The sequence below is a fragment of the Cuculus canorus genome, chromosome 2, assembly GCF_017976375.1.
Source record: "Cuculus canorus isolate bCucCan1 chromosome 2, bCucCan1.pri, whole genome shotgun sequence".
Lineage (NCBI taxonomy): Eukaryota > Metazoa > Chordata > Aves > Cuculiformes > Cuculidae > Cuculus > Cuculus canorus.
The window spans coordinates 153,889,500-153,915,770 of NC_071402.1; the positions used below are offsets into that span (position 1 = coordinate 153,889,500).

The 26,271-nt window shown below is 44.3% G+C and overlaps 2 protein-coding genes across 7 annotated transcripts in view; both read left to right on the forward strand.

Annotated features, from left to right (window-relative positions):
- PRKAG2 (protein kinase AMP-activated non-catalytic subunit gamma 2) overlaps window positions 1-5,361 on the forward strand; it is a 235,475-nt gene extending 230,114 nt beyond the window's left edge. For all 6 annotated transcript variants that reach the window (XM_054057436.1, XM_054057438.1, XM_054057437.1 and 3 more), the window contains 2 exons: window positions 1,992-2,085; window positions 4,599-5,361. In XM_054057436.1, the coding sequence (XP_053913411.1) occupies window positions 1,992-2,085; window positions 4,599-4,630 (126 nt within the window). In that variant the 3' untranslated portion in view covers window positions 4,631-5,361. The remainder of the gene's footprint in view (window positions 1-1,991; window positions 2,086-4,598) is intronic.
- Window positions 5,362-10,986: 5,625 nt separating this feature from the next.
- Window positions 10,987-26,271, forward strand: part of RHEB (Ras homolog, mTORC1 binding) — a 44,533-nt gene continuing 29,248 nt past the window's right edge. The window contains exon 1 of the mRNA XM_009558305.2: window positions 10,987-11,344. Coding sequence (XP_009556600.1) covers window positions 11,293-11,344 — 52 coding nt within the window. The 5' untranslated portion in view covers window positions 10,987-11,292. The remainder of the gene's footprint in view (window positions 11,345-26,271) is intronic.

A 26,271-nucleotide genomic window follows, 5' to 3' on the forward strand; every position in this document is an offset into this window, starting at 1 on the left:
GAGTTAGTCAAAACTACAAGCAATTTTAGCTGCCAGACAAGCACTTGGTCTGACTGGAAATGAAACAATTACATTGTCCTTTTTTCTAGAATTCATTACATCGAGAGTAGAATAAAATTATTAAATATGTGCATATACGAAAACTAATTAATAACCCTGTCTAAAATATCACCAACCTAGTTTCATCAAAAAGAAAATGCAACAATATTGCTCTCTTTCTTTCACATTCCCCTTATCTTTTGTCCCTGTTTCAGCGGGTATGACTGTTAAAATCAGAGCTCCTCTTTTCTTGTAGCTGACTAGCAATGAAGTGGTGGTTGACCTCAACCATAAATTAGCTTGTCTGTTAAATCAAGACTGATGCAGGTTTCTTGCTTTAACCTCTGTGAGAAGATGAGAAAAATTCTTTTCTCATCTTCACCATTCTTTTCTTCACCATTATGTCTGATTGTTTGAACTTGAAATAGTGAAGAGTAAGAATTCACTTGTGTGAAAAGTAAATATGTAGTAGGCTCTCGGCTTTTAACGAATGCCCTTTTTGAATCACTTACTTATGAGCTGGTGCAGCCATGATGTTAGGGTTACACAACTCCGTGCCCAGTGACAGTTGGCTCTGGTCCCTGGACTGACATCAGGGCACTCTTAGCTCTGCAGTGAGAGGTCACTGTAGTAGCCTGCTCCGGCCAACGAGCCTCAGAAGATAGGAGAAACCACCTACTTTCACCACAGCTAGGACAAAACTTTTGTAGTATAAAATGTTTCCTAGAGTAGACGCATAATGATAAAATCATAATTTAAGAATACAGTCGTACTGTTGATAAATCTTCCAAGCTGTGTCCTTGTGTTTATTAAATCTACAGTGAGCTTGCACAGATAAGTTGAATCTTTGTCTGTCTTCGCGCAAAATGAGGATTTTAAAACCAATCTGGCACTTGGTTTCAATTGTGTAGCCATGTGAGAAAAATCAGTTTGAAACCAACTTGGACATGTAAAGATACAACAAGTTTTTGTGCTGTGAGGCTCTGAGAAAGTGTATTTCAGAAGGAAGCCTCATTTTATTACTGTATCTTGTTTTCTTGAGCTCACAGGCTGAGTTAGGCAAAGCCTGTAGGTTGGGGAAAAATGTTTGATGGGAGTGGTGCCTTTTGAGACTGGAAGTATTTTAAAGATCTAGATCTTCACTTAGCTGTCACTTCAGATCTTATTTTGTGGCCGTGTCAGATGGCTGTGTGCTTTTTAAACATGGACTAATTTTTGTTTATATAGGGTAAGCATGTTTGTGTGACCAGTAGGTTGGGGAGGTGATTCTCCCTCTCTACTCTGCTCTCATGAGACCCCACCTGGAGTCCTGCATTCAGTTCTGGAGTCCTCAGCACAGGAAGAACATTGATCTGATAGAGTGAGTCCCAGAGGAGGCCACGAAGATGATCCAAGGGCTGAAGCACCTCCCATATGAGAACAAGCTGAGAGAGTTGGGGTTGTTCAGCCTGGAGAAGAGAAGGCTCTAGGGAGACCTTACAGTACCTTTCCCATACTTCAAGGGTGCTACAGGAATGCTGGGAAGGGATTCTTTATCAAGGAGTGCAGGGATAGGAAGAACGATTTTAAGCTGAAAGAGGGGAGATTTAGGTGAGATATTAGGAAGAAGTTTTTTACTGTAAGGAAGAAATTATTCATGATGAGGGTAGTGAGGCATGGGCACACATTGTCCAAAGAAGTTGTGGATGCCTCCTCCTTGGACGTGTTCAAGGCCAGGTTGGATGAGGCATGGAGTAGCCTGATCCAGTGGAAGGTGTCCCTGGCCACGGCAGAGGGATTGGAACTGGATGATCTTTAAGATCGCTTCCAACCCAAACCATTCTGTGATTGGTATGGCTGACATCTTGAACCATTTGTTTTCCTACTTGTCTTCATCCTGCATTACTTTAGGAATTTTTTGGTTTTATTTGCTTAATCAGGCAAATATCTCAAAATATTTTCCTTGCTTGCAGGTTCATCGTTTGGTGGTAGTGAATGAAGCAGATAGCATTGTGGGTATCATCTCTCTTTCTGACATTCTACAAGCTTTGGTACTCACACCAGCAGGTAGGGATATTGCTTTCTGACCTTTGCTATAAGTCATTGGTAGTGTGTGTGCCTTGCAGGCTTTAATTTATTTGACAATGACAGACTTTTGATTTTCAGCTTGTGTAACTGTTTGATTGCAGTTCTTAAATACACCATTCATTTCTCTTCAGGAAAAAGCTGCCAAAGCATTAACTGTCAGTCTTCTCTTCACTGAGGAATGTGTGCAGAAGTTTCATGAACACCATTGCTGTTCATTCATCTTCTTCTTTAGGAAAATAGGTCTTAATGTTTTAACAGGAGAAACAGGATGAGGTTGTTTGTTGCCTGTATAGACAACATCTGCAACAAGGTGCCTTCCCCACCTTCCTGAATTTCTGTACTCTGACCAAGTGTGGACCAACCTCCTCCTCACAGCCCTGCCATTGTCCAGCTATGCTGTGGGGTTTGGTTGGCACAACTGTGGCAGAAATTGCACCCCAGTCACCGGAATGATTCCAGTAGAAATCTCTAGTCTATCACTAAATACCATCAGGTTCCTTTTAACAGGAGTATCCAACACAACGGGTTTTTTGCTACTTTTATGCTGGTTGGTTGAGAGGGAGTTGTTTTGGGCCTGGTTTTGGGGAGTTGTTTCAGTTTAGCCTGTTACTTACCTGCATTATGTTCTTAATCGAAACTTTACTCTGACCACATAAATGATTTCAGTGTCACAAGAATTAAAGAAAAGCCCCCGTTCTGCTTTGTGAGGAAGGGAAAAAAAATACTGTCTTGAGGGTTACAATTTTGCCTAAAAAAAAATCAGACTAAGCAAACAGAGCTGGATACATCCTTCAAAAAGAAAGTCTAAATGTAAGCTTAAAAGGGGATCTCTGACTTGCACTGGTAGGTAACAATCATATAAAAGTCTCTTTGCTGTAGATTTAAAATTAATGTAGCTTTTTAAAATAGTATTATTTCTTCTCAGAGAGGAGGTAATTGGTGCTGCTCTTGGAGGCATCGTGTCAGTGCATGTAGTTCCTTTTGATGACCCAAAAGAGCAAGAACCCTGCTCTCAGAGTGGATAAGTGTGAGAAATCAGGCCTGGGTCAGATGGGCTCATTATCTGGGAGGAGAGGCAGAGGAGGTAATTTACCCCATGCCTGGAGGGTAGAAGGATCCAAGTAGGGCAGATTGTGCTATGAATGGAGGAAAGTTTAGATGGAGAAGATAGATCTGGATACTGACAAACCAAGAGCTTTGTTAGACTGGAATTACATAGACGGTTAGGGTGCAACTCTGAGCTGATATAGTAGTGCTCTTATTAAAAAGGGCAGTTCCTGCTCCCATACTCTGGGCCATGTCCTTCTGGCATTCAGCATTTGGTGGCACCTGCACTCATGAGATCCCTCTGTGAGCTGCTCTAACTCATCGATCTAACAGGAAACTGAGACAGCAAAAAAGCTGCAGAGTTTTGTCAGCTTGGCACACTAAACTGGCTCAGAGCAGAGTCTTGTACTGATGCACAAGTCAGAGCAGCAGAGAAGGCACAGTTATGCCACTGGAAGAGATGGGGTGTGGGAAGGCATTGTTTGGGAGCAGTTAGATTACAGTTCTGCAGGCAAGAGCCTGGTCTTAGATAGGGATTTGTCTCTTGAAGTGAGAATGTCTGCAACGTAGACCTAGTTTGTAGAGTTCAGAGTGATTTACCTCTTAATGTGGATGCATAAGAACAACCAGGTAAATCACGCTTTAAAAGCATCCATTTCTCTTCACAAACTAGAAAGGAAAATTTATTAACTGGGAGGAATTGGAACCAGCCTACATTAGGGGAGGAAGTGTTGGTTGTGATGAGAAAACTAGATGTGTTTAATGAGTTTTCTAGTGTTTGATTATACATTACTAGTGGTAACGCCAGGTTGCTGGCAAGAGAGTCTTCGTCTCCAGAGCTGGATGCTGAAGCCAAACTCGCCACAGGGTTTGGTTGTTGCCCAGCATGTGGCTAGTTTGAGTACCTGGAGAAAGAGGCAGGGTGCTGCATAGTCCTGCTGAACAGGTCTCTCAGATCCCTGCTGTAAGCAGAATCTGCCTCTGAGCCTGGAAAAATGGGTCCATCAACACCGTGTAGTTAAAGTGAATTCTTAAATAGTTTATTCTCTAGCAGAACTTCAGTTTTTGAAGCTATTATGATGACTCAGCTTGGGTTCAAAGCTGATGGACAGGTTTGGGGGGTGGCTTTTAGTAGGGTTTGGTTTTTAAATAAGTTTTTGCACTAGGGAGAATCTTCAAAGCCACTTCTGGTAACTTCCCGGAAGAGTTACTTAGGCTGACTGGCCAATGAAGTTAGAGGCAAAAATGGTCTCATAGCCTTCCTTGCTCTGTTCACGTTAGCCTTTAGCAATCCTGCAGTGTATTCTTTATAAATGGTATCCAGTAACAAGACTCTGATAACATGGTCAGACGAAGTTGCTGTGTTCGAAATGAGCCATGCTTTTCCAGAAGCCGAGTGCTATGTGCATAAAGAAATCACACATGCTTTCCTCTTCTGTCAACAGGTGCCAAGCAGAAGGAGAATGAAAGTGAATGACTGCTGTGAATGTATACGTGTTTGTAGGAGAACTTGAACACAGTTTCTGGGTCAAGGTTGTCTCAAGAACAGTGACTGCAATAGAACAGAGCAGGATGGTGGGAGTGTGTATTGGGACTGTGATGGATGATGAGTCTATTCCCCCCAGTGATGTCGCAAAAAAAAAAAAAAAAAGCAGCATGACAAAAGCTTATGTTAAAATGTAGGCTTGTATTTCAAAACGTCTGCAAAACATTTTGCTGGAAGACTTCACACGATGTCCTTCATTAAAATGCACTGTATTCCGAAACTTCTTCATTTTGTATTTGACAGAAGTCACTGGTCAGCAATGGATATACGTGACATAAGGCAAGTGTATGGCATATTCATATCATAGTGCCTTATGTCAAACTACAGCAATATGTCATCACTGTTGCCCATCACTGTCAAAGGAAGTATTGTGCTAAATGAGACACTGTATCTGAATGTGAAAGTCTTTAAACGGAAAACCAAATCAGTTTCAGTTCTCATTAGATTTGTCATAAAAGCTGTAATTTGAGTATCGGTAGACTTCTTTAAAACTTTAATGACAGTTTTGTGTTCAATGTTGCATTCTGAACTGAGATGTAAAACAAGACTGATTTTAAAAACAGCTTTATTTATTTTTACTTTCATGACAGTTTTTTACATATCCTTGGTGGATAGCTAAAATTTCACCATATCCATTAATAAACTGTTGATTGTTATACAAACCAGTAGTAGATTTGCTCGTTATTTAAAACTTTGGAGTTGGAGAAGCTGCGTGGCCTGTTGATCAGTCCATGTTACTTGAGCTGAAGATTCCAGAAGCATGGATCGAAAGCGCTCTGTACTGTAACACACAAGCACCATGGAGGAAACAAGGTGCCAGAGAACAATATTTTCATCTGTGTTGAAGTGTAAAACAGCTTTCGTACAACAAAACTGCAACTTTTTATTGTATATGATTTGTACAGCAGAGGAGGAGTGAGGAAAGCTGTGGGGTATTTGCTTATGTAAATGTACTGTAAAGGTTGGAGGTGAGACTTTTCTAATTGTAGATTCTTGTAGATGGAAGAAATTAAACCCTACAACATCAGTTTGCTTTTAGCAGTTCTTGCCAAGTTCTTTTGCATGCATAAATGTAGGTGCATTTTGATTAGCGTGAACTAGGTACAGAAATACTCTTACTTTCCTTCAACTTTGAAGGTGGCGAAAGCGAATGGATTAATGCAGACAGCACTTCTTACTGTCTTTCCAGCCTGGATGCTGTACTGGAATAATGGCAGTAAATTGATCTGGGTTTTTTCCATTTATAAACACTGGTGTGAAAGGTTAACAGTTTTCTGTTTGCTTATGAAATGTGAGGGATTTAATACTAATGAAAAACTCTTCAGAACTTCTCCACTTTCTCTAAGAATTTAAATTTTGAACTAGATGTGTGAAAATTATTTTCTTACTGGGATCTTTCATGTATGAAAGTCGGCTCGAGCACGTTATTCAGCCCTGCATGCAGGGGATTTTCAAAGATGAAGTGTTGCAGCAATAATACTCTTTTTCATATATATATATGAATATATATATATGTATACACACACACACTCTTTATTTTTTAGCACCGAGTCGTTTGGCCGTATTCCCTGCAGACAGCTTTGGGCCTGTCTGCATAAATTAGTATGCAGAATGCCAGAATGAATTTGCAGTTTGTGAACAGCCGTGTACAGCCTTTCTATTTTAACATTATTCTAAGTGCTGTTGACGTGTTCTGGACACAGGATGAGCAAGATTATGGAAAGCAGCCTCCTCAGTGATACAAAACTGTATTTAGAGAATTCCCACCCTTACATTCTCAATTTAGTTCTGAATTTGCGAGAAGAATTGCAGTGTAACTCCACAAGCACTGGATAAACGGCAGTGCTGTCAAAAAGGCACTCGGCTTGTACTGGCACAGGTACCAATGCTGATGATGTAAACAAACCTAAAGCAATCATGTAACTTTTAATACAGATCAGTTTACTACAGAGCTAGAAAAATGCTTGTTCCAGTGTAAGGGAGAGCCAGGAATAAATAAATGAGGGTAGAGAGGAGGGGTGACTCAGCAGCAGTGCCCCATGTGCTGGATTAAAGCGACAGTGCAACTAAAGCTGTGATCAAGGATTCTTCATGGGGCTCGCGAGAGAGCCACGGAAAAGAATGAATGCAATGTCATTAAAGTCAAGGTCTTGCATATTTTTTCCCTTAGGCGAGCAGGGAGCAGTATCCATGGATCTGAGACTGTAGTGATGGCTCCAGGAGCTCCCTTTCTTGCCACAAAACAGGGCTGTGCTGCAAAGGGAAATGACAGAAAGCTTCCCCAGTGACACTGCTGAAAGTGTGTTCAGTGGTGTAGATGATCTGTCCTGGGGATGGAAGATGCTGTAGAAATGGATGCTATTTTAACCTGCAGGACTGATTTCTGTGCTGCCCTGTGCATTTCCTTGCACAGCAAGAGACAGCTGTGAGAAATTCTAAGTGCTTCCTGGTTTCAGAAGGGAGCAAATTAAGCTTGGGTTTTACCTACTCTGGGTATTTTTAGCTGTTTAGATGTGAGAAAATGTTTCTTGGTAGACTTAAAGCCTCAGTATTTTTCAGTGCTTAGAGACGCCACGAACTGAAGAAAATTATCCTTTGCTGATATTGGTCACTTGACTGATGAAAACATTTTCCTGTTTCACTTCTGCAGTCCCTTTGGTTAGAAGCTTGGAGATCTTCCAGCCCTCACAGACATCGTTAGCTGTTTACTAGGAACTCAACTGCAGTTTTGGCATCTCTGAGGCCTGTTTGTTGTCTTTCACTATGGATTGTCATTCCCGGGTATGTTCGGGTAACACAGAAAGAACCAGTCTCCCTTACTGAGGTTTGGGCTCTTGTCTTCACAGCCAACGAGGAATGTGACAGAAGCGGTTCCAAGACCACACCTTGCTTTGAGAACGCTCCTTGCCATCTCTCAAGAGAGTGCAGGGTGAGTTGGAGTCTTTCAGCTTTGGCCCAGAGAGCAGTGAAACCACATGAGCTGAATGCTGTCATGCAGCAGGCTGAGTAACTGTTTGTATTGTGCTTTCCAGGCAGTTTCGGAAGTCATCTTACTTCAGCAGCTCCTAGGAACTTTCACCCCTCATGCTCACGTTTAACACTTATTGAGGGCAATTTCCAGAGGAAAATGTAATTCTGAATTATTAAATACCACCCTTATATGTTCAAAATACATTTATGCAGAAAGACTGTTCTGCAGACACTGCTGTCTACACTTAACTTCGGGTCTTAACTTAAATGCAGTTTCTAAAGTCATGTTCTTGAGTCCCTGTTTGTTTTATGCTCATTGCAGTCAGACCTGTTGCCACTGAAGTGAACGGGAACAGGAGGTGACCTGTACTCTCATATCACTCGTTCCTTTAGGAAAAAAGTATCCTTAGAGCACGTCCCTGCCAGCTGCATATGTGGACCTACATGGGAGCTGGCTGTGATGCCAACAGCCCCTGTGACTGGTACCATTTAATACTGCATCAGTTTCTTAATCGGTTTTTTTCCTACCAACATATTGCCAGTGTTTCTAACTGAATACTGGAAAATATGAGAGAGTAGGAACAAGTGTGAAATCGAACAGAATGTACTTTGGAACCTCTGTGGGCAGCGAAGTCTGTGCTGCACCTGTGGAAGCGTGCCCAATGCACTGGTCACACTGCAGAAAACTCCTCAGGAATGTCCTAATTTGCCAAGGACAGAGCAGGTAATTAAGCTGGCAACTGCTGCTACAGGAGCTGAATGCTGTTCTGCATTTGGACTCCGAGTAGCAGTGTGCTCAAGGGTTTGTGTACACTATGATCATAGAATCATAGAATAGTTTGGGTTGGAAGGGACCTTAAAGATCATACAGTTGCAACCCCCCTGCCATGGACAGTGGGATCCCACTAGGTCAGGCTGCCCAAGCCTGATCAAACCTGACTTTGAACACCTCCAGGGATGGGGCATCCACAACTTCCCTGAGCAACTTGTTCCAGTGCTTCACTGCTCTCATAGAGAAGACATTCTTCCTTATGTCTAGTCTAAATCTGCCCCTCTCCAGTTTATACCCATCCCCTCTCGTCCTATCACTACAAACCTTTGTAAACAGTTCCACCCCAGCTTTCTTGTACACCCCCTTCAGATACTGGAAGGTCACTATAATGTCTTGGAAGCTTCTCTTCTCCAGGCTGAACAACCCCAACTCTCTCAGCCTGTTCTTGTATGGGAGGCACTTCAGCCCTCTGGTCATCCTTGTAGCCTCCTCTAGACCTGTTCCAACAGCTCCATATCTTTCTGATATTGAGGATTCCAGAACTGGACACAACACTCCAGATGAGGTCTCACAAGAGAGGAACAGAGGGGCAGAATCACCTCCCTCACCCTGCTGGCCACACTTGTTTTGATGCAGCCCAGGATACAGTTGCCCTTCTGGGCTGTGAGCACACATTACCGGCTCATGTTGAGCTTCTCATCAACCAGCATTACAAAGTCCTTCTCCACAGGGCTGCTCTCAATGTAGCCTTTGTATCAGTTCAGACGATAAATTACATTAAGTTTATTGTCAGCAAGCTAACAGCAGGTATGTCAACGAATGCAACACATGGTGTCGGTTCTGAGACAAAGAAAATACCAAAAACGAGCACAGCAAGCACCAACTGAGTCTGCATGTGCTGTGAAAGCGGGAACACATCTTCCTTGGGTTGCCTGTACCTGCTTTGCTGTGACAGAGGACAAACAGTGATGAATTGGACATAGTAAGCATAACTCAACAGTCAAGCATTTTTATGATGAAGGTTGACATGATCTGGCAGTGTGCGCTCTCAGCTCAGAAGGCCAACCGTGTCCTCGGCTGCATCAAAAGAATCAAGGCCAGCAGGTCGAGGGAGGCAATTCTGCCCCTTTCTTCCTCTCTTGTGAGACCTCATCCGGAGTATTGTGTCCAGTTCTGGAATCCTCAACATAAGAAGGATATGGAGCTGTTGGAACGGGTCCAGAGGAGGGCTACAAAGATGATCGGAGGGCTGGAGCACCTTCCCTACCAGGACAGGCTGAGAGAGTTGGGCTTGTTCAACGTGGAGAAGAGAAGGCTCTTAGGAGACCTTATAGTGACCTTCCAGTACCTGAAGAGGGCTACAGGAAAGCTGGGGAGGGACTGTTTACAAAGGCTTGAGGTGATAGGATGAGAGGCAATAGATATAAACTGGAGAGAGACAGATTTAGACTAGACATAAGGAAGAATTTCTTCACAATGAGGATTGGGAGGCACCGGAACAAGTTGCCCAGGGAAGGTGTGGCTGCTCCATCCCTGGAAATGTTCAGGGCCAGGTTGGATGGGGCCTTGAGCAGCCTGATCTAGTGGGATGTCCCTGCCCATGGCAGGGGGTTGGAACTGGATGATCTTTAAGGTCCCTTCCAACCCAAACCATTCTATGATTTGGTTTCAAGTCTGGAGAAGTGAGATACACAGCAGGCCTGGGGTACAGCCAGTGCTTGGTGCACATCGCGCGTGTCCCAAATCTCTCCCGACACCTTTGTAGTTCACAGCACAACTTGCAAACGCTCTAGAGGAGAAGAAACTGGAGCAAGACCAAGGCATGCATAGGCAAAGCTCTAAGCTGTAGTGCTGCCACCGCTGCGGAACACTAACCGCCACGTTTAGAAGAGACCGAATGCCGGCTGTAACGCAGCAGCATATCGTGCTGCTCCCGCTCGCCAGCCCCGACCCGCGGCTTTGAAATGCCGTCGCTTTACAGCTCTTGGCCAATCGCCGCCCGCGCTGCCGCGGTGCCCAATGGGCTGCGAGGAGGGGCGGGAGGTGCCCAATGGGCTGCGAGGAGGGGCGGGAGGTGCCCAATGGGCTGCGTGGAGGGGCGGGAGGTGCCCAATGGGCTGCGTGGAGGGGCGGGAGGTGCCCAATGGGCTGCGAGGAGGGGCGGGAGGTACCCAATGGGCTGCGAGGAGGGGCGGGAGGTGCCCAATGGGCTGCGAGGAGGGGCGGGAGGTGCCCAATGGGCTGCGAGGAAGGCGGGCGGAGCCCAGTGGTCTGCGAGGAGGGGCGGGCGGCGCCCAATGGGCTGCGAAAAGGGGCTGGGCCGGAGCTACGCCGTCCAATGGGCTGCGAGGAAGGGCGGGACACAATGAGCTATGAGTCAGGGCGGCAGGCATGACGCCCAATGGGCTGCGAGGAGAAATGGGGGGGCGGGGGCGTGAGGTGTGACTCCCAATGGGCTGCGAAGAGGGGCGGGGCGGCAGCCACAGGGACCAATGGGCTGAGAGGAAGGGGCGGGGCGGCAGCCACGACGCCCAATCGGCTGCGGGGCGGCAGCCATGACGCAGCGCGTTCGCCGCGGCGCTCGGTGTCGGCGCGGTCTCCGCTCGGGCCTGTGACGCGCAGGTGCGCGAGGGGCCGGCGCGCGCCTCGGTCACGTGGGTCCCGCCGCCGCTGCTGTCGCCGCTCCCGCGAGTCCCCGCTCCGCCGCCGCCGCCCCCCGTGGTTCCTCCTCATCCCTTTCCCCCTTTCCCTTACCGCCGCATGTCGGTGGCGGCGCGCCCCGCTCCCCGCCAGCCGCCCAACGACAGCCACCGCCGCCCTTGATGTGGTTCGGAGCCCCGCGGGGGAGAAGATGCCGCCGTCCAAGTCCCGCAAGATCGCCATCCTGGGCTACCGGAGCGTGGGTGAGCGCGGCGTGGAGAGATTTATTTGCGTGTGTGTGTGATGCTTCCCGCTCCCCCCCGCCCCTTCCCGGGGGCTCCGTGCCTCGCCCTCCCCCGCGGCAGCAGGTGCAGCGGAGGGCAGGGCCGCCCGCCCCGCTTCCCGCCGCCCGGAGCGCGCAGCCGCGGGGTCCCCCCCCCCCCCCCGCCATGGCGGCGCCGCAGAGCGCTGCGGGCCCGCGGTCGCCCTGCCCTTAATTGGAAGTTTCACCGCCCCGCCGAGGCGCTGGGAGAGCCGGGGTGGGGAGGGGAAAGGGGCGGGGAGGACGCTCCCGGCCGGTTCGGGGGTGGCGAGGCGCTGGCGGCTCGTCCTAAGGGATCACTGCACCACCCACCCCCCGCCAGGATCCATCCCGGGATGCGGACTAAGAAGCTCTGATCTAACTCTTCCAGAGAAGATCCGTCCCCACTTCTGTCTTTTTCTGTTCTTCTGTGTTCCTGCCTCATCGGTGCAGCAGAGCTGGCTGCGCCCCCCGGCGTTGTGGGGTCCTGTGGGTGCTGTCCTGCCCTGTATCTAGGATTTAGAGCCAGGGAAAGCTCCTCCGGGGGGAAGATTTGTCCCCGCTTCTGCTCCTCTATGGAGATACTCCAATCCCGCATCCGCAGCACAGTGGAGCTGGCCACGCTCCCCACGGCCCTGGAGACCTGTGGGCTTTGTCCTGACCCTAGAATTTAGAGCCAGGGAAAGCTCTTCTGAGGGAAAGATCAGCCCCCACTTCTGTCTCTTTATATTCCTCCCCGGAGATGCTCTGTTCCTGCATCATCATCAGAGCCGGCTGCATTCCCCAGAATTGTGTGTTAGTGTGGGCTCTACCGTGTCCTGTAACTAGGATTTAGAGCCAGGGAAAGCTCTTCCAAGGGGAAAATTTATCCCAAATTCTGCCTTTTTTTATTCCTCTGTGGCGATGCTCAGTTACCGCATTGGCAATGCAGCAGAGCTGACCGTGCTCCCCAGGGCCCTGGGGTTCTCTGGGCTCCATCCTGTCCTATACCGAGGATTTAGAGCTAGAGAAAGCTCTTCCGAGGGGAAGGCAGGCTGATCTGTCCCCGCTTCTACCTTTTCTGTTCCTGTTTGGGGGTGCTCTGTTCCTGCATCAGCAGTGCAGCAGAGCTGGCTGTGCTCCCCAGGGCCCTGTGGTTCTCTGGGCTCTGTCCTGTACCTAGGATTTAAAGTGACGGAAAGCTCTCCCAAGGGGAAGCCAGGTAGATCTGTCCTCACTTCTGCTTTATTTCACTGTGGAGATGCTCCATTCCCACACCAGGAACTCAGTAGAGCTGGCTGTGCTCCCCAAGGCCCTGGGCTTGTGTAGGCTCTGTCCTGTCACCAGCACAGTGTGGTGTTGCTCTTGCTGGTACAGCCCAGTGTGGAGGAACTCCCTGGAAGCATCCAGCATGGGTCTATAGTGTCTGATGTGTTTTTTGTTCTCTAGCTGCCTGCACCTGTAATCCTTTATCAAGCATTCACCATCTTTGATGTAAAACAGTTCAGATGTTTCAGTGTTTGAGTTCTGAAAGCAAAGGAGAATAAGCCGTAGTACAGCTATCCTAATCGATCAGACTTAAAAGCATAGATCAAAGCTGAAGATAATGTGTGGCTGGAAAAAAAAAGGTGCTACGGAGAGATACTATGCTACTATAAAAGGTTTTTTTTATGCTAAAGTAGTGGCTAACTCAGTAATCTGTCTTTTGTTACACACTCAGCAGAAAGAACCCTTAAAACAAAGCTTTTTTTTCAAGATACAAAAAAAAGGCTAAGTAATCAGAGACGATTCTTAGATTTTATTTGACTTTGAGATGGGGTGATGCTGAGTTTGTATAGTCCTTAAAAGGAACAGACAGAAGGAGATTAATTGGTTTTCACAGGATATTTGACATCACTTGTTGCAGTGTCTGTCATTGTGTACCATGTGTTTTATGCTTTCTTTTCTGTTTTTTTGGTTTTTGTGCGTTTTTTTTCTTGGAGCACTGGCATCTAGAAGCCATGGGCAGTATAAGTGGAAAGGAAGAATGCTTGAAATTCTGTCCTTTAGAAATCTGTGATGAGGACTGGGTGTACTGTTGAGCTTTGGTCTTCTGTTGATTATGACAAGCTGCAGTCAAAAAATCAGCTGATAATAGGGTATATACGTAGTTGAGGGAAAATGTAAGGAGTAGCATCATATTGTTAATCTTGTCAGTGGTGGTTTGAGCAATACAATCATACAGAATCATTGAATGATTTGGAGGGGACCTTAAAGATCATCCAGTTCCAACCCCCTTGCCATGGATAGGTAGACCTTCCACTGGATCAGGTTGCTCAAAGCCCCATCCAAGCTGGCATTGAACACCTCCAGTGATGGGGCATCCACAGATTCTCCAGGCAACCTGTTCCAGTGTCTCACCACCCTCACAGGAAAAAATTTCTTCCTGATATCTAATGTAAATCTGTCCTTTATCAGCTTAAAGCTGTTACTCCTTGTCCTATCCGTGCATTCTCTGATAAGGAGCCCCTCCCTGTCCTTCCTGTAGGCTTCCTTTATGTACTGGAAGGCTGCTATAAGTAGTCAAATGGAAAGGACAGGCAAGAAGTAACCTACTGCCTATTAAGACCTACTGCTGAACTTATTTAGCTACAGTTTTCTGAGTCTAGTGTGCAATTAGATAAGTTTGTATGAAAATACAATTTAAGAGGGGAAAAAATAATCTCATTTTCTATAGTTTTCCTTTCATTGTCCTTGACAGTTCTGTCACCCCTTAGGTAAAAATCTTATGTGATATAACTGCAAAGTTGCTTTCCTTAAATACGGGGGCATTAAATTTCTGCAGCAGTAGGAATAGCCATTGGGATCTTACTTCCATTTTGTAATGCAATTAGAAAAACAAGAAAGATAAACTGAGGAAGCTGGAGCTTCTGCTTATCCAAGTATGGCTTCAAAAGCCCAGGTGGATAGCAATCTGATTTGGCTTCAGAGTAAGTCTTGCTTAGTATTGTGATGGCAAGAGTATTACTTGAACCTTGTCTAAGAAAGCATTGGTCTCTTAAGATGAGTGTTTGGGTGGTAGAAAACAAAGAGTGTTTCTCCTGGGAGAACTGCAGTGTTTGAGTAGAGCAAACGTTCATGAAGGGGAGGAGTAATTCCAAAATATATGAAAGACTGGAAGGAAATGTTTCTTAAATTTCCTTTTATAATCAGTGAGTTCTGTTCTTTGCCATTAATGTTAATCTTGACCCTGGAGTGAGGGAGGCTAAGTCTGTAGCTGTAAAGCATTTACAGTTTTGTAGGTTAGCTGAGGTGACCCATTGTGGAGTTGCTTGCTCTGTTTAATTTGTACAGTGCTCGAGATAAAGCTAATCAGAAAATGGTGAGCTTTTTTTTTCCTCTCTTGCAGTAATGCATTGAAATAACCAGGTTTTGATGATATTTCAAGCAGCGTGCTGTTCCCTACTGTTGATTATTTAACAATTTTGAGATTCTTTGGGCTGTGAGTGTCTATAGTGATAAACAGGCACATCCTTCATGAGGGTTCGTGAAACTTGTCCGAATCTTTTACTGGCTTCGTGCTAATCCCTTGGTTCCTTTAGTACCGTAGAATGGTTTGGGTTGGAGAGGACCTTAAAGATTATCCAGTTCCGATTCTGCTGCCATGGGCAGGGACACCTTCCACTGGATCAGGTTGCTCAAAGCCCCATCCAGCCTGGTCTTGAACACCTCCAGGGATGGGCCATCCATGACTTCTCTGGACAGCCTGTACCACTGCCTCACCACCCTCACAGGAAAAAATTTCTTCCTAATAACTAATCTAAATCTCTCCTCTTCCAGCTTAATTATTAAGTTTAATTTCAGCTTTTTACTTATATTAGATTTTATTCTTCTCCCAGTGCTGTTGTCAGACAGACCAGAGGCTGGGAGTGGTTTTCTGATATAGTAGTTCTCAGAATTAAAAATTCAGGAGTCTGCTTGTATGAACAACTCCCTCTGTCTTTCAACACCACCATCAACCCTTTCATATGTGAAACTAGTACGGCTTTGCTGATGGGAGAGATCGCAGCGGCAGCCTCATGAATTCCCAGGCAGCTGTAATTTCTGAGTTGCAGACAAGAGTATTTGCAAGGAACTTCAGGATTTGTTTTTCGGTAGGGAAGGCCAATTATGTGTGGATATAGCGTACAGGTTGTGGCACGACGCTAGGCAATATCACACAAGAATGTCTCCTTTGGTTGGGTTTTGCTTAGGCTTAAATCAGTCTAAGGAAGTTAAATTCCATTATGTAAGTGTGCTTGTCTCAGGTTCTAAGTAGTAATTGGATGGATTTCATCCCAAAATCTGACAGCTTCATAATGGGAGGAACCTGACTTTGTTTACTGTTGTTTGATAAGTGACCAGAGTAGACTAGCTTTGATTATGGAAAAAAGTAATCTGTCTCGTGCATCACGAAGCATAACATTTTTAAAAGCTACTGTGTTCACTAAAAGGAAACTTCATACCTTTGTTTTGGTCATAATTTAATATATCTCAAATATAACTGGAAATAATGGATTTGCATGGAAATAATTTGAGCAAAACTAAGATATTCTGAACCTCTTCAGAGTAACAGCCCGTCTAAAAAGTAGTGTGCAGTTATCCAAAATGCTTTGTGCTTGGTTTGGGTCTATTTTGTTTATAGAAGATATATGTAAATTCAGGCCACAAATGCCTGTATCAGAGAAGAGGTATCTTAGATCATCTTGTAAAGTAGCTTTGTACTGGGATTCTCAGTGTTATACTGAACTGATGGGTTTAAGATAAGCAGGGAGGTGTTGTTCAGATCAGCTGCTTCAGCTGTAGGTCACTATCTCAGCCTGATTTGATTTGTAACTCATGCTGCTGGTGTTAGAGATGCGCTTGCAGAAACTGGAGTGCTGTTGCTCAATGGTACGCATTTGGATTTGAAAATGCTCTCCTGGTTCAGTTGAAGCTCAGAGGGGTAAATCCAGTTAAGTTAATGGTGACTTACCTATTTTCTTCCCCAGCTAACTAGTTAGTACTTGATGACTTCCAGGTTCATACATCACTGTTATTGTGTAGGTGGAGAGCAGTCTGTAATGCAGGCAGAAGCAGTCATGGTCTGTGACTGCGGCATGCAGGTAGAAAAAAAAAAATACAGTGGAACAAAAATAATTTGCCAAGGTTAGATTTCCATGGAAAGGCTTCCAGGTGGTTGTATTCAGCTAAAAATCGCTTCTCCCTCTTTGCCTTACCTGAAGGGAAGAAACAGCAGTACCTTTAATGTGAACCTGTGAATAGTAAGGGTAATTGTTAGGACAAAACATAGTTACTGGTTTTGAAAATGTGAGTTATTCAAGTAGATTTGTATTGTAAAATGGAGTTGAGGCTGTGCTTTTCGCTTCGGAAAAATGGCATCTGTTCACTCAGTAGGATGCCACCCCGAGGAGGTATCCCTTTGATATTGGATGGAGGGAAGTGGTAATTTTAGCAGACAATAAATTGCCCGTGTAAATGTCAAGAGAGAAGGAATGGAGCAGTTACTGATATCGTGTGCTGTAATCTGGTTTATGGAATTGGTTGTCTCTGCAACTTTGGAAATCGTGAGATTTCACAGGAAAATTGAGCTGTTCAGAATCCAGCTGATCCCTAAGGCTAGAATTTTGCCCGAGTCCTGGTAAGCACCAAGATGATTTTCATAGCGCTTTTCATGGTGGCACCACGTTTACTCTGCTGGGGTGCAGCAGTGCTGCTGAAAGGAAAGGCTGCAGTTACTGGAGGACTGGCGAGAGGCTGGAAATGCCAGCTTTAATTGCATTTCAGTGTGATTGACTACGCAGCTCAACACTGAGCGTTGCTACAGCACATTTGATAGCAGTAGCTGGAAGCACTAGAGGCAGTGTGTTCAGCTGTAATATCAAGCCACAGCAGGGTTATTTGAGGACGCAGTTCCAGGATTAACTCTTAAATTGCCTACCCTAATCTCTTTTTAATGGTAACGCTTGCAGGTTTTGCTTGTGTATTTGAGTGCCTCAGTGTTTCATTGCTCAACTTAGAGTTCACATTGATGGGAGAAACCAAATCAAATGTAGATCCTATAATTTATAAGCTATATATATAAAGTTAAAGCTCTTCTTTTAGATATACTACACTGCCTTAAGTGTAGGTTCTGGGTAAGTCAGACATCTCTGTGGTACATGCTGCTGTGGAAACTTAGCATAACCACGCGTTTGGGATTAGAAGAGCAGGCTAAAATGCAATAAATTACTGGTTATGATTAACTTCCTGTAGCTCTCCTGAAGGTGATGTTCAAGGGCGTCTTTTAAAAAATTCCTCAACTTGATTGTGTATTCAATCCAAAATCGAAACAGCTTCTCTGTGGGTTGTTCATAATGCACTCAAGCTCTGTGAATCCTGCATGAGTCAAAATTGCTTGGTGTCAACCCAAATTATCCTAAATAGGAAGCTGCAGACATGAAGCATGGTATGCAAAAACACGAAGCTGCACTTGTCAGTCACGGATCTGTCTCCATAAGGACTTGAGAGTGTTCCTTTTGTTTTCCAATGCCTGTATTTGAAGTGAATGGCAAATCTGTTGTTTGATAATGTGAGAAAGTAAAATGTGCTTCCTGAGTTTAGGGGTGGTTGCTGCTTAAAATGTTTGTCTTCCAATCCTGGTGAGGATGTTTGGTTTCCTACACAGCTCTTGCACACTGATGTCAGCTATCATGCAAATGAGGGTCTATGGGATGGGGAAGAAGGGAAGAACGTGGAGAAAATCCATGTGATGCGTTGTCTAGCAGACCTTTTAACAAGTTTTAAGATTCTGAAGTTCACCAAAAGCATATGAATGTGGGCCATTAAAGATGGTATTTCCTTCTTGAGAAACAGGAAATACAATGGATGCTGAATTGTTTTTTGGAGGAAAAAATGCTTGTGTTGAACTTGTAACAAGGAAGGAAGCAGTGGCAGTTTGAACAGAGTGCTGAAACAGGCTTTCAGGTTCAGCTTTTCTCGGGAGACATTCCTGCCAGTTTGTTTTTTAATTGTCATGTAACGAAGGCAGATGCAAATGAGATATGTAGGGTGGGGCTTCCCTTGGCACAAGTGAAGCTGATCCTGTGCTGCGTCTGGAAATTGCACTTTCCTGCCCTCACCCCGGTGCTGGCACTGGCACGTTGGAAGCATGGTCACCAGCTCAGGGAATTGATTTCTTTCAAAAATAAAGCAGCCAGAAGGGGAAGTTTTTATATTGCTCTGCAACTACAACCCAGACAGAGGGAATGGGCTCAGGAGAAAGAGCTGGTTTTGGGGTAGGGGGAGTGGGCTCTTTGTGGCTGTGGGAACTTTGGTTCAGCCAGACCTCTTATGGAGCCACATCTGTGAGTATTTTCCTCCACCACCCCAGATAAACGTTAATGCTTTTTTCTAAACTTTCAACAGTGGGCCTTTTGAACCAGAGTAGTTCTCTTGGTGGAGAAGCCATGTAGAGGTGGCGAAATGTGTGTTAGTGAACCAGGAAGAAATTGGGCTTTTCCAGATTCTTCTTTAAATAACCTTACGCGGTAAAATCTAATAATTTCATGCAGAATCCAGGAAAAAGTAGGATGTTTGACCTGGGTTAAATCTAAAACTTTTTCTGAAGTCTTCTAATTCAGATAATGCTTCAAATGATATCATCTGGAATTTTCTGGAAACACTTGGTAGTGAAGGTACTGCACTGGATCAAAGCCAAAGCTCCTGACTATGATCATAGAATAATAGAATTGTTTAAGTTGGAAAAGACCTCGAAGATTGTGGAGTCCAACCTTTAAACTAACACTGCCAAGCCACCACTAAACCATGTCCTCAAGGGCCATATCTACGTATCTTTTTAAATACCTCCATGGATGGTGACTCAGCTGCTGCCCTGGGCACCCTATTCCAGTGCTTGACAACCTTGTCAGTGAAGAAATTTTTCCTGATATCCAGTCTAAACTTCCCCTGGTGCAACTTGAGGCCATTTCCTTTTGTCTTATCGCTTCTTACTTGGGAGAAGACACCAACACCTGCCTTGCTACAACCTGTACGTTGGAGGCATTCAGAATCACTGATTGCCTCCCTGCTTGGAAAAACCAGTGGAAACAAATCTAAAGGCTCTCTTGCTTTTCAGAGTAATCTTGAGTGTTTGCTAAGATATCGTACAAAATACCTGTTTCCTGCAAATACTGGTTGACTTCTCAAGCTGATTGAATCTTCTTTAGTCATATGTATTTATTGACACTATCACAGCATAGAGATGATTCACAACCAGTTAATCTGTTTACATGCCCTGGTTCTTCCTCAGTTTACCATATGCACTTTGATTGCTGTACGTGCAAGTTTCAAGTATAGTTGTATGTAGGATGTACGTGGAGTATTGCATTCAGTTTTGGAGTCTTCAGCACAGGAAGGACAGGGATCTGTTAGAGTGAGTCAACAGGAGGCCACGAAGATGGTCAGGGGGCTGGAGCACTTCCCATAGGAGAACAGGCTGAGAGAGTTGGGATTGCTCAGCCTAGAGAAGAGAAGGCTCTGGGGAGACCTTATAGCAGCCTTCCAGTACGTAAAGGGAGCTTATAGGAAAAATAGGGAGGGTCTCTTATCAGGGAGTGCAGTGATAGGACAAGGGAGAATGTTTTTAAGTTGAAAGAGGGTAGGTTTAGATTAGGCATTAGGAAGAAATTTTTCCCTGTGAGGATGGTGAGGCACTGGCACAGGTTGTCCAGGGAAGCTGTGGATGCCCCATCCCTGGGGATGTTCAAGGCCAGGTTGGCTGAGGCTTTGAGCAGCCTGATCCAGTGGAAGGTGTCCCTGCCCATGGCAGCAGGGTTGGAACTGGGTGATCCAGTTCCAACCTGGTTGGTCCCTTCCAACCCAAACCATTCTGTGATTCTATGGGTAGTTATCAGTATTCCTAGGTATTTTAGATTACAGGAACTAGAACAGCATGCATGACAAATCTCAACTAGTTATTTGTGTTCTGTGGAGTACTGAGTTAAATGAATTTTAATTTGGAATAAGAGGGAATACATAACTGGTCTTCACTGTGTGGGTGTAAATGTGCAAGTGTAATGTGAAATTATGATATGAAAGTGTCTCTTGACAACATTGTCCCCCGAGTTAGTGGAATACATCTGTCTAGTTTCAACAGCTTGTCAGATCGTATTGCCAAAACTTCATTCAATTTGTGCAACCTCCTTTAAAGGTACGCTTGCTATATGCAAAAGAGCTGGGATGCATAATATATAGGAAAACTCTATTAAATCTGTCCTACAAACTTTTCAAAACAGTCAAGCACTTGACATTAATGTAGCAAAGTGCATTTTGCTTTAAGGATTGGTCCCCTGTTAATAACAAACTTCTGGTGTTCTAAAATCTGTTTGAAAATTAGCATTTTTAATTAGAACTGTAAGTTTATGCTGTGAAACATGCATATAAAGAAGCCTCGTGTTTCTTAGTTTGCAGCAGTACTTTCTCCTGCCTTGCTTTCTTGGAAATGTCTATTTCTTATAGATATTCTGCCTCACCTGTATAGTTTGACACTGGCGAATAAAGGTAAATGCATTCTAAAAAAAGGTGTTAGTTATGCTGGTTTAACTTCTTTCCATGCTTGGAGAGAAAAGATCATCAAAATTCTTGATAAACCTTTTGTGGTTGTGAAACATAGCTCTACAAGTTGTTTAAATGTAAGGTAATTCACGTTACCTGAACAGTAAAGCTAGGAAGAATAAGAAGCTGTCTCAATGTTTCAAAATCATGTTCTTTATACAGAGTGGATCAAGGAGTCTTAAGACACCTAAACCATTTTTGTGCTTATCCTTCCTCGGCTGCAAAGTATCTTTTATCCTGAAGTGTGACCAAAGGCCAGAGGAGGAGTTGAAGTAAAACTTCCAGAACTGTTCCAAATGGTGTTCCTAAGCCTAGCATTGGGTTGTGCTTTTGTCACAACCAATTGCTATGAACTATCATAAGTGATGGTGGTACAGAAAAATAAGGCGATAGCTCTTCTGTTTGTGTTTCCAGGCAAAAATGTTGTGATCTTAAAAAGCTGTTATCTCGTGTACAGTTTGTAGTGAATGGTGAGACAGTAGTTTATAGGGTTCTTTTTTTCTGAAAATGGTCACATGAGCACCCCATTATTTTGTCATCCACCTGCCTATGTGGGTACAGGCTGTATGTCTCAGAGGTTCAAAAGGCTTAAAGGTTGAGGTTGGCAAGCAGGAAAATGGACAGTATGAGAAGGGGTGTATGGACCCAAGTTTTAAGGGCAGCTTATTGTGGGGACAGTTGTGACCTACCTCTCCAGTTCTTACAGCACGGAAGCATGGAAACCAAAAATGAAGATGTGGGTTATTTCCCATGTAGCCAAACTCTGACGGCCTTTGCTGTTCCTGTGGTAATCGTGTCCTCTGAACTATTTGTGTGTCATAGTTCATGTTTTATCTGTTTCTGCCAAGTAAACACGAAGTACTTAATTTCTTAATCTAGTTAATTGCAAATTCAAATCTATTTTAAACAGTATTAATTTCTGATGTAACTGGATAACAGCAGAGTAATAATCGCCATTGTACTTTGAGAGTTTTGTGTTGATATGCAAAGGCTCGTACAGGAGACATATACAGTGTGCTGCTCTGTCTCTCGAAGGTCAGCCTGAAGTTAGATTGCCTGAAAGTGTAGCTTGATACTCAGCTCCTCGTCCAAGTTGCATGGTTGAGCTAGTGCAGTGAAGAATCCAGCTTCTCTTGGCGAGTGCTACTCAGGTACTAGAGCTGGACTGGCTGGAAGGCTCTCATGAAAGAAAGTCGAAGTGGAAAAATAGAGGTCAGGTTGCAAATATCATCCTCGGTTACCTCCTTGGCTTTTTTCAAGTGGGTGAGGGGTGGGTGAGATTGGTCTGGTTTTTTTTTAGTTTGTTCTGTGGTTTTGTTGTTCTTCCTTGCAAAGATCAGAGTTCTGTATTGTGGCTTTTTTTTGGTACTAGATACTATAAAATCTGAGAATAGAAAAGTATGATTCCTGCTTGAAAACTCTTAGTTTGAGGTACCTTATGCACTAACAGAAGGATGCACACTGGTTAGGAAGATAAGAAACACAGCTGGCTTTCGTTATAGGCAAGACCTTTTTAGTATGCTATAGCAAGCAAGCGTCATCTGTTCTGTCTTTGACCTGTGACAAAATCAACTATGTCAAGTATCTCGTGGATCTTTTGCTTGAACTTCTTTAAAATTTCCCCTGGTTGGGGCCTCTAATGATTCTTCTCGTAGTCTCTGTGGTGTTATTGTTACCCCAGAGTCTTTTGTTCCTGGTATCTTATCCACGTTTGCCATGCTGTGATTTTGCTATATTACTTTGAACCTTTCTTACTGTTAACAGATTGCCCTCTGTATTCAGAGGCTGGTCTGTTGCGTTGATTGGATAAGCATGTAAATGAAGATTATTTGCAATCAGAGTTAGAGTGGAGGGGTTAATGGCTAACTCCAGCTGTATAAAGTGCTATGGTGTGAAGACGGCATTGGATATATTGTGGCTTTCTTCAGTCCTGGTGCATAGAGGGGTAGGAATCCGCAGGTTAAGCAGAAGGAACGTGGAAGATGCCAGATGAAGTTAATTCGAAGAAGATCTAGAATTGAATTGAAGGATAGACAACAGTAACTTACTAAAAGCTGATCTGATATGATGGGGTTTGTAGAGGATGGTAGAGTCCAGGCGTACTGTTTTTTATGTTGGCATGGTTTTTTACAGGTCTACAGCAGCCTTATGCTGGCGCAGGAGAATTGAAATGGCTAACGCTTAACTGTATGATCATTAATCAATACAGTTTTGACGTGCATCTGTTTAGAGTTGTGATGGAGTTGACCACATCCTGCTTCATTGGTGAGAGAGAGAGTCAACACTACTGTCAATATCCCTAAAGACCATCTTCTCTCTTTTTTTGCTAGGAGGTGTTTGTGTCATCAGGGTTGGTACAGAAGTTCTTGATTCTTTGTGCAGGTTTGGGAGCTTCTAGCAGTGCAGGTCATGGCAGGTGATTAGTGCTGTGGGCTGATGTTGACTGCCAGTAGCAGCACTGTTTCCACGAAAATCAGGTTTTGACTGTCATGTGCATTGCTGGCACTTGTTGACTTTGGGTTCATCAGACTTTGAACCATCAGTGGGGGCACAGGAGCCTCTTACATGGACTGACTGCTTCATAGTTGGGTATAGTACTGCAGGCTGAAGCTACCTTTTGTTGCCAAGATTTTCTGGTGCTAACTGTGCAGTTAGATTGAGATATATGATTAATATGTTATATTATGAAAGTCACCTGCCTCTGCGCAGGGGCCTTTCAGTTTGGTAAGGTTCTGTGCTATTAAAGCTTTCTGTTATTGGTGTAGATCAGGTGAGATTTGCAGTGAAACAAAAAGAAGGGTTTATCCTGTTGTCTAATAGAAATGTTAGGTTTAAAATCCTAATTTCTGCCTGTGCACTCGATGGCACACTGCTTCCCCAGGCAGTCAGTTGTAGGGTGTAACTCAGTGTGACTGGTGTTAACTCCAGCCAGTTGTGTAGACATGTTAAGAAGGAAAATGACTGCAAACCTCCTGGTAAACCCAAACAGCCATTTTATCCATGTGGTTGCACAGGGTGGAGCTCATTGGCTTCTGCTGTTTAGTTCAGCTGCATTGCAAGTAGAGTTAAGGCAGTATCTGTGCAGTGGATAAAAGGCTGGTGGAAAGATTCTTGAACAACTGCTTCAAACCTGCTAGTACTAATTTTTCTGGCTTGCAGAAAGGGGATTAAAGTTGTACTCCTCAATGATCTTTAGCATCAAGAAAGAACTGACTGGAAATCGGGAGGTTGTTCCCTTGTGTTGAAAATAAAACTTTGAAGATGGGGAAGGGGAATGCATAGAATGCATTAAAGTAAGCGGTACACATTTTCATTTCTAATGACATAGCATTTTAAAGCTGATTTATATGGCATAATGACAGTTACTAAGAGTGTCTTTCAAAGATGTTACGTGTTGTATGTACCCAATGATCCAAGGAAAGGTCAAGTTCATTCAGATGGCTAATTAGCTGCTTGAAGCGTGCACGCAGGGAGAGGAGTTGGCCTCTGCCCAGCAGTGCAACTTGGATTTTCCCTCTTGGGGAGGAAATGGGGACAAAGTTCAGGCTCTTTCTCTCCAAGTGTGTCGTAGACTGAAACATAAGGGTCCGATCTTTGAGCTTAATAAGCTTCCCTTTAGGAGACTGGTGTATCAAGTAGGACTGCCTGACTTTTAGTTTAGGAATACCTTTGCTAATGGGCTAGCAGGCATGCTGGATAAGTCTGGTTGCCTCAGTTTCTACAGCCACCTGAAATACTTTAGTCCTGGTGCTGTGAGGACAGAAGTGGGAACATGCTGCAGGGATGCATTTTCTGCAGGGAGTCAAGGTAATGGTGTTTATCTGAAGAAATACTGGTTGCCTATCTTGGATGCATGTGTCCAAATTTCCTTTGTAGTTAGGAGATCCCAGGGTGCAGTTTCCCTGACCTGTTTAAAGCATATGTGCAGCCATCATGTGCACATATACCATGGCAAGGTGAGATGTGTGGCATGGAAGTTTTCTGGATTTCTTTAAGCCTTGTAACAGCTTTTCAGTCTCTTACATATGATAGTAAAACATGAGGAGTTAATTGGTTTAATTCATTAAAAGGGCGATATCAGACAAACTGTGGCATATGCTTTCCTGCCAGCAAGGGTAACTGTACACTAACAGAAAACATTTCTTCTGACAGTCCTTTGCTGAGGTTATGGACTTAAATGGAGACAAAATGGACTCCTGGATGTGGCAACTAAGCTGTTGCAGCAAAACAGTGGAATCTTTCTGTACGTACTTGCCTGGACGTCTAATATGTTGCAACGAAGTGCAAGTGAACACTGAGGGATGTGCAGGGCAGGCAGGATGGAGTAGGCTTGCCGTTATGTATCAGTGATAAAGCACATGCTCTCTTCTTCCTTTACTTACAGAAAATATGATCTAGTGAGCATCATTAGCACTTCTTGGTTTGCGTTTTTCAAGGCTGGCAGCGATAAGCCTTCAAAGGCCTGCAAATATGCTTGTGAGCTTGACCGACTGCTTTGAGATCTGAAGAAAATAAAGGAAGCCATCTGACTTCCCTTCTAAATGGCTGCTTGTCAGATTTCTCCTGGCTTGCAGAGGGATACCTTTGATTAAACCTCAAGACAATTGTGCAATGCAGAAGGAAGAGAAAGTCATGTGTCCTTTTCTTCCTGCAGACTTGTGTTCTTAATGTTACAGACCATGGTGCAAACCTCGTGTTCTACAGAATGAGTGGTTCTTGCTGCAATGCCTTGCCTTAAGACTGTCAAATACATTTCCTTTTATCCTAATATAAAGCTAAATCAGAAGGAAGCAGGGAACAATTATAGCAATGGGATAGAGTGCCATAGAAGTTAGAAAAAGAGCTTGTGTCTTCCTGAAGTGCTGTCTGGTTTTGTTTTGTCCTATCCAATGCTATTTGGCTTGTCTTGAAGGTCTCCTCTGTTCTTGAGGTCCCTCACTACCAACAGATATCTCACGGAGGTCCTCAGACTTGAGCTTTTGCAGGATTGTAAGGGCAGGTCCCATTCCTTCAGAAAGCTCAGACAGCACTTAGGAGGAGCGTCACCACTCTGTGTTGCAAATCGAGCATGATTATCCTATGTGCAAGTGCAGCAGGTTAGCTCTGTGTGTCAGCAGGAGTTTTCTTTGTAAGCATCAGAAAATAACTTTTTAGTCCTGGTATCATAATATTGACATTGAGAGGAAGTCAGTACAAAATGCATAATAAAATTGTAGTTCAAAGTAGATGATTATAAGTGATAATTCCTCATGAGTAAAAGCCTAATGGCAGAATTAAGTTGTATCTGAGTAAAACACA